The 8,539-nt window shown below is 37.5% G+C and overlaps 1 protein-coding gene across 1 annotated transcript; it reads left to right on the plus strand.

The window, feature by feature from the left end:
• The first annotated feature begins 1,531 nt into the window (after window positions 1–1,531).
• LOC110884069 (protein LIFEGUARD 4) lies at window positions 1,532–3,593 on the plus strand. The gene is made up of 4 exons (XM_022131733.2): window positions 1,532–1,907; window positions 2,710–2,823; window positions 3,007–3,164; window positions 3,246–3,593. Exons 1-4 carry the CDS (start codon window positions 1,652–1,654, stop codon window positions 3,450–3,452), a joined length of 735 nt encoding a protein of 244 aa, XP_021987425.1. The 5' UTR covers window positions 1,532–1,651; the 3' UTR covers window positions 3,453–3,593.
• The last annotated feature ends 4,946 nt before the right edge of the window (window positions 3,594–8,539 follow it).

The following is an 8,539-nucleotide window of genomic DNA, read 5'->3' on the forward strand; positions in this document are numbered from 1 at the left end:
CGCCATCTTCTCTGCAACTCCGGCCGGCAATTTCGCCAGATTCCGGCAACTCCGGGAACTCCGTGTCTTTCGCGATAAACATCATCTCCATCTTCTCCGGCCGCACCCCACGCTCATCCTACAACATCTCTATCTCTCGTTCTCTCTTCTGGTTCAGGCAACGCCGGCGACGTAGCACCACCGCTGTCGTCACCATTCAAACCCGAACCAACTGAAACACCCAACCCTTGACCCGTGTTGACCAACCCTGCACCTGAACCCGACGAACCAGACCTGAATCGAACCGGAAAAAGGAGAAAAGAGGAGGGTTCTGCCGTCTTCCCCGCCGCCGCCGCCGCAGACGACGGTGTCATTGCCGTCTTCACTTTTGTGTCTCCGATCTCTCCCTCTCTGCTTCTCTCTCTCTCTTGCGGTTGTCGCCTCCGACACCCACCACCAATCGTGGTGGTGGTGGTGGTTCGTTTCTGTTTCAGATGAGGGACGAGAGATGGGTGAGAGTGGGTTGTGCGTGTGAGGCGGTACAGGGTGAGGAGGTTGAGTGGGTGTGGCCGGAGGTGTGGTGCCGGAAAAACGCCGGGCGGAGGTGTGTCCGGTCACCGGACTTCCCTCTTCTCTCTCAAAGAGAATGAATATTGCACATATGGTCCCTGCTGTTAAGGAGCTTTACAAAGAGGGGTTTTAACATAAAAAAGTTAACTGGGTTTAGGTGAAAGGACACCGCCCGTTATAGGTTGCAAACATAAAGGACATAGAGTGTAATTTTTAAACTTAAAGGACAGCGCCTGCAGAAACTTCAAAACATAAAGGACGAAAAGTGCAATTTTGCCTTAATAATATTTAGTCTAAGTTCCAAATAGACGCCATTTAGGTATAGAATTGAAGGCCGACTAGTCTAATAATCCAATGTCCATTTGAGTAATTAAGTCAAAATATCAAATACTAAAATGCGAGCGTCAATCGATAGTCAAGTCTCAACCGCCATTCAATTCAAAAGTACATAATCCTAATTAGAACCCCGCATTGACTATCATTATTCGAACTCCATTGCCAAGACGCCAAATCCCCAGGGTTTTGCTTTAGTCGGTTCATTTCATTTCGAACTTCCGATAGAATAAGGGTCTACTTCAATCGATCGACGATTCATCTTCTTGCTCAGATGATCTCGGTAGAACCAGTTGAATGCTTATTCTATTCCTTGTTATTTGTTAAATTTATACTTATGATCTAATCGGACGAAGCCTTAGCAGCGAAAATTGCACTTTACTCTAAAAACTAACACCCCTATCATCGCTTTCCTATTTTGTTCTTCATCGCTTGATACTCGCTCACGTTTGTTCGAAAAATGCTCGGATCGAAAGACGGTTGTTCGACTTTGGCTCAGTTGAAAAAACGCTCTGTTCGATTCGAATCGGTTTGTAAACGAACTAAGCACAAGCAAATGTCTGACCGGTTCAATTCGGCTCACTTGTACGCGTATTTTAATATTCTTTATGAAAACAACCCAATACTCGTTTGAACCCTCATCGAAAAAACCGTTACCACCTTTCTTTATAATAACTCCTCAATTATACTCCAAAATTAACTTCAGAATCTGTTCAAATACAAACCCTAATTCCCCAATTTTGCCTCCAATTTCCACAACTTCATCAACATGCAAAACAAACCGCCGTTCATGAAGTCCGATTTGGAGTCTGGAACAACCGGAACACTCTACCCGACTATGACGGAGTCGCCGGAACTCCGGTGGTCTTTTATTCGCAAGGTTTACTCAATCGTAGCCATACAGTTGCTTCTCACCGTCGCTGTGGGTGCTGTCGTCGTGTCGTTTCATCCGATTGTCACTTTCTTAACGACTACCACCGCTGGATTGGCCTGTTATATCATCCTCATCATCACGCCGTTCATCAGTAAGTTATTGTTACCAATTTCGTGTTATTCTGGTTTGATTTTGTGTAGTTGTTAGTTTGCTAGGGTTTATGTGTTGTGGTTTTGTTTGATTTTGTGTAGTTGTGGATTGATGATATTTTTGTATTGTAAGTGTTTTTGTAAATTTATTTTTGTTTGATTTATACTGCAGAAGTTTGTGTGATTTTGTTTTAATTAATCTTGTGTGATCCTGAATTTGCTAGGGTTTTTGTGTTGTAATTTTGGGTGAATTCATTGCTTCTGTGTAATTTTGGATTGATGATATATATATTTTTTATTGTTGTTGTACACTTGTAATTTATGTGTAATATATGTTTTATTAATATATTCTTGTTTGATTTATATGCAGCATTTGTGTGATTTTGGTTTAAACAAAGTTGGTGTGATCGTGAATTTGCTAAGTTTTTTTTTTTTTTTTTTTTTTTTTTTTTTTTTTTTTTTGTTGTGTTTTTGCTTGATTCCATTGCTTATTTGTAAATGGGTTGATTGATGATATCTGTGTTGTAATTTATGTGTAATAATTGTTTGATTTATATGCAGAATTTGTGTGATTCTGGTTTAATCAAACCTGTGTAACCGTGAATTCGCTAGGGTTTTCATGTTGTGATTTCGGTTAATGATATTTCTGTGTTTTAGATGTATCTTTTATATGCAGAATTTGTGTGATTCTGGTTTAATTAAACCAGTGTAATCATGAATTTGCTAGGTTTTTTTTTTTTGTTGTAATTTTGTTTAATTAAATTTACATCTTTGTTGAATTGATGTGTAATTTTTGTTCTACAGCCTTGTGCCCATTGTATTTCTATCACCAGCGCCATCCTGTCAACTATGTGCTTCTCGGGATCTTCACCGTCTCTCTTGCTTTTTCTGTCGGTTTGACATGCGCTTTCACTAGCGGTAAGCCTACTCTCCCTCAATTCATGTTTGTCAGGTTCGTTGTGCATGTTTAATATCAAATTCTCAGAAGAAAAATAAGCATCTCTTCTTACTGATGATAAAAATTTCTAGTCATACATATATCCATTGAATTGGAATGATTGATAGAACAAATAATTACTCAATTGTTTGAGAATATTGCAGGAAAAGTGATACTGGAAGCAGCCATTTTGACAGCAGTGGTGGTTGTGAGCCTCACTTTGTTCACATTTTGGGCTGCCAAGATGGGCTATGACTTCAACTTCTTGGGCCCGTTCTTGTTCGGTGCGCTTATGGTGCTTCTCGTCTTCGCCCTCATTCAGGTTCGTGGGTTATCCTCTTCCTTGAATATGCACCATAATTTTAGTTTCTTGGTTCCAGTTTTTTTATAAATTTTGTTGCAGATATTCTTTCCTCTAGGTAAGCTTTCGGTTATGATATATGGGTGTTTGGCTGCCTTAATCTTCTGTGGATACATAGTGTATGACACTGATGATCTGATCAAACGGTACACGTATGATGAGTACATTTGGGCTGCGGTTGCTTTGTATCTTGATATCATCAATCTTTTCATGGCGTTGCTTACCATCTTCAGCGCTGCTGACAGTTGATATGTTAATACTTGCACGTGTCGTTTTGTTGGAATATATGAATAGTCGTAATACATGATATACCAAACGGTCACATTTAGAATGTATATACATTTTTAACACGTTCTAAGTTGTCAAATCATTAATATTCAATTCTTTTTTAAATTGAGACAAAAAATGATCCTTTTAATTTGCATTAAAAGCATGGAAATTTTTTATTTTGTGGCATTAGAAGCATGGACATTTTTGATTTTTTTTTTTTTATTAATAGCATAACCAAATAAACTGTAAAGAGACCATGTGATCATTGATTAGAAATATTACTAAATATGAAATTTTGCTGGTAGCTGGGTTGGCCCAATATTGGCTTTCTTGTTTAAGTCGTTGCCCGTTACTATCAGTTTTTGTGACTTTTGTCTCATCTAATATTTAAAGATGCTAAATTATGTCTATTATCAGTTATATTATATTTTTACATGATATTGAGATTTATATCATATTGAAAACTAAATTAATAAGTAAGATGCATAAATTGATTACGAAAAATAATTGTAAAAGTGAACAATGATGATTAGTTGTAAGAAAGTTTGTGGATGTTGGGGAATTTCGATTTGCCGGATGATCAGAGAGTCGTGTAATCACTCTCAGATCAAATTATTTCGGTGGTTCATCCGAAAAATTCAATCGGATACAACTCTGATTTTATGAGAAATTAAACCAGGGTATGATCGTGTGTGTGTATTTTCGAACCAGTGGATTGTAACCAAGAAACTGTCTACGAAATTGGGAATTTTTGAGGGTGTAACTGCCTAGTGGCAGTTATCTCGATTTTCAGACAAATTGCCCAAAAAACTGCCAATTTTTGTCATTTCGAAAATGTGACAAATTTCAGAAAATAAAATTTTCTGATGCGGTTTCATTAAGGCAATTTTTGTCAGCTCGACCCCAGCCAGGGGCTCTGCCCCTTGGACCCCGCCAGGGGCGGACCCACATTGGTGCCACCGGGGTCCCCGGACACCAATCTTTTTAAAAAAAATAGTAGATTCGGTATATTAAATTGTATATGGACCCCATAAATATAATTAGGTGGACACCATAGAAATAAAAAGAAAGCTGGTGTAGTGGTAACTCTCCCTCTTTTCCACCAAAAGGTCATGGGTTCAATCCTTTATAAGCCCATTTTTCTTATTTTTTTTAAAAATCTAGTTCAAACCTCACTTTAACTCGACCCGAACGAGGACCGACCCGAAAATGGACCCCATTGAAATAAAATTCTGGGTCCGCCACTGGCTGCCGCCCCTTGGACCCTGCTCCCAGGGGCGCTGCCCCCGGACCCCCGCCAAGGGGGCAACGCCCCCTTGGAACCCCCGTAGAGTACGGGTTCCGCCCGTACACTTCCAATTATAATAACTCAAACAAGCGTGCACTCCCCGCACCTCCTAACTTGCTTAATGTGTATTATTATTCGCCTTGATCACCAAGTGAATCCCCAATTACACTAAAAATATCTAACAGTGGAATGATATGAATTGTTCACAATAACTTTGTAGGAACATTTATGACTTGTGAGTATTAGTGATGTGCTATAGATACGTTTTATGAAGGTGTTTAAGTTTCTAGACTAATTAGAGATGCTCTAAAAACAATTAACATAGTTAAAAACACGTTTAAAATTGGTGGGAATCGATGTTGGATAAAGAAACGAGGACTAATTCAAATAAAGAGCATCTATAGCAAGGTAAGACAATAAAGACAACAAAAGGACACCGAAAGATGATGTACTTGACCCCGTTAACCTCCTCCATCTCTCTTTTTCATTCTCTCTTCATTCGCTCTCACAAAGATGGTATGTGGTAGTTTGTAGGCACAAAATTTAGAGAAATGGTATCGTTTGTCTCCTTCCATCTGTCAGCTTGGAGCCATGTTAGCCATGGGCGTATGTAACCTTTGCGTTGCGGATGGTCTAAATCCTCGCGTATTCTGGGAGGGTATCGGGTACTAGATTAGTTATAGTTGTTTTTGTTGGTCAGGGTAGGCATATGTCATTAGGTTTGGTTATCCTTAGTCCGATTACTCAAAATTGATACCATTCCTATTTAATTTATTAGTTACGAATGACATTTATTTATGCGTAGTATAATTCGTTTGACTTGTAATGAGTGAAAATTCTTCCTATGGAAAACAAATCAGATAAAATTCTGTTGATTAACCAAATACTTTTTTTTTTTTCTTCTATTTCTTTTGAGATGATTAATAGTTTAACACGTTAACATGGCTAATTAAAAATTTCTTCAAACTGATATTTACGTATATCAATCCAATGTTATAAAACAAATTATAGAAAGGCCGAGTACTCGCCAAGTAATCAATACAAGGTAGGTTGCTAAGGCTATCTTCTTTAACACCTCAATTTGTTCGGAATTGATAAAAAAAAACCATCAACCTCGGCCATAATCGAATCTGGATGATCAACCGGGCCGAGTTTGACTTTTTTTAATAATAAAATACAATTCGTAGGTCTATCATATTAAAATGAATATCAATTTTTGTAATACTAAATATTTGAACAGGTATTTTTTTATTTATATTAAGATTCACATATTTTGTTATAAATATTAGTAAACTTATGATATTTATATATATAGTTTCCCGAAAACTAATTACTTTATAATTTAACATGTTTAAGTAGTCCTCGAGTACTCTCAGCCTAGGCCAAATACTCGTAACTCCTTAGTCGACCGTCATGAAAGTGTCTAGCGACTTCTGCAACCATGTATCAAACTAAGGATACGTGTATCAAACTGATATTTACGTATACACAAATCATCTCTCTTATATAAGCGGTTTATAGATCATAAAAAAACATAGAATTATTAAGAAACATGTTAACTTTAAATACGTGGAAAATATTAAAAACGATATAGAATTATAGTCAATGAGAACATTTTGGATAGACATTGTATTTATTTTGGAAATTGGATTTAGTTGTCAACTTTCCGAATAAAAAATATTGATGTAGAATTGTAGATGATGCCTCTACTCCACTCTAAATAAATATTTATTGTCTTTAATGTGATTTGTATTAAACTATATTTTTACCGTGCCACGCGTTGCGACGGAAACATCACGTTTGAGAATTTATTACAAGCGTTGTGATGATATCACACTGATCGATGTGTGGTGTCCACGCATGACATGACGCGTTTTTGACTTTGTTACACACATTACGGTAGAGGTGTACAAATCGGTTTTTTTCAAAAACCGGTTTCGGTTATTAACCGAACCGGTTTTTTTCACTCAAAACGAAAACCGGTTTTTTTATAACCGGTTTCGGTTACTAACCGGTTTTTCAAGTCCAAAACAATAACCGGTGTAACCGGTTAGGACCGGTTTTTAACCGGCTTTTCCCAAAAAACCCGTTTTTTTTTCCGGTTTTAACCGGTTTTTTTAAAATCGGTTTCGGTTATTAACCGGTTTTTCAGATCAAGATTAGTAACCGGTCACAAACCGGCGGTTCGGTTATAAAACCGGTCCGGTTATAAAAAACCGGTTTCGATTTTTTTCCTGGTTTCGATTCTAAAACCGGTTTTTTTGTACACCTCTACATTACGGTAGTGACATTAATGTGGTTACTCATAGATAAAAAGAGTATAATGTCTCTACATTGCGATGTAAAGTCGTAACCCGCCAAGCGTTGCGGCGGTGTCGAAACTTAAAGTAACCCGAATTTGTACAGTCAAATAATTGACACGTTTCCGAACAAAACTTACGTCAAAATGTAGACGAATTGAAAACGGACATAAAAATAAGTACGGAAATGTATTATACTGACATGACTCATTACCGAGAAAAATAACGTCAAAATGTAAACCAACTTAGTTTTATCCTGAAACGTACTTAAAAAACATGTAAGAAAATAATATTTTTAAGTTAAAGTATGGAACCGCACGTTGCGGCGGCGTTGAAGCGTAAAGTAACTCGAACTTTACCACCTAATGAAAACGTATTATATTAGACCCATGGTTGCAAAAATCGCGACTAGCCGGCGATTAATCGCCGACTAGTCGCTAGTCGCCCATCAACTGAGTAATTTTTAGCTAATCAGTAAAAAAATCGCTAGTCGGCCTAGTCGGCCCTAATCGGCCCTAGTCGGCCCTAATCGCGACTAGTCGGTCGGGAAAATCGGGAAAAAACAAAAAAAATCGGAAAAAATCAGAAAAAATCGGAAAAAAAACACATATTCCGGCCAAAACCTCCCAGATTCCGGTCAAAACTTGTCCACTTAAAAAATTACGTATAAAAATATATGTATATATGTATAAAAACTTAAAATTATACATAAAAAGTCCGATCCGATTAATCCCGATTAATCCCAAGTAATCCCGAGTAGTCGCTAGTCCCTACCTCAGCGACCCGCTAGCGACTAGCGAGTTCTCCAACCTTGATTAGACCTGACGTATTATATTCGACAGATCTCTATAAATATAAGCACATAAAATTTGATACGTGGTAAAAATGATATTTTACAAAGTTTTTATAAAACTAATGAGATTTAAGTAACAATGCAGGATGTTGATGATTAAGATTAAAAAACCAAAAAAGAAAAGAAAATAAAGATAAAAGAAAACCCAAAAAAAAAAAAAACTTTGATTTTACATTCGCTACACTAAAAAGAAAAACGTTTTATAATTGTTATTGACGTATATCTTAATTGGGCTTATCGTCAGGGCCCAAACCTAAGCTGGTTAGACACATTGGGCCTTAAACTTTAAGCACCCTTCTTCCGAAATATATCCACCAAGTAAATGTGCACAACTAGGGCTGTTCACGAGCCGAGCCGAACCGAACGGACCTTTGCTCGTGCTTGGCTCGTTTTCAAACCGAACCGAGCGGAGCGGCTCATTTAAAACCGAGCATCAAATCAAGCGAGCATTTTTTGAGCAGTAAAAATTTCGAGCGAGCGTCGAGCGAAGTTCGAGCGATTTGGACAACCGTGTCGCCCAATTCAAATTTGCTGAGATAGACAGTGACAATGTTGGGTCTCAAGTTTTTATGTTTTTGAAAACATGAACATTTCATGGCATAATATTTTTCTTATAAAAATAACA

Source organism: Helianthus annuus, chromosome 10 (assembly GCF_002127325.2).
Source record: "Helianthus annuus cultivar XRQ/B chromosome 10, HanXRQr2.0-SUNRISE, whole genome shotgun sequence".
NCBI classification, from domain to species: Eukaryota; Viridiplantae; Streptophyta; class Magnoliopsida; order Asterales; family Asteraceae; genus Helianthus; species Helianthus annuus.

Coding starts and splice junctions, on each gene's coding strand:
- LOC110884069 (XM_022131733.2), top strand. CDS start 1,652: ATGCAAAACAAACCGCCGTTCATGAAGTCCGATTTGGAGTCTGGAACA. Junction 1,908..2,709: donor CATCATCACGCCGTTCATCA/GTAAGTTATTGT, acceptor TTTGTTCTACAG/CCTTGTGCCCATTGTATTTC. Junction 3,165..3,245: donor TCGTCTTCGCCCTCATTCAG/GTTCGTGGGTTA, acceptor ATTTTGTTGCAG/ATATTCTTTCCTCTAGGTAA.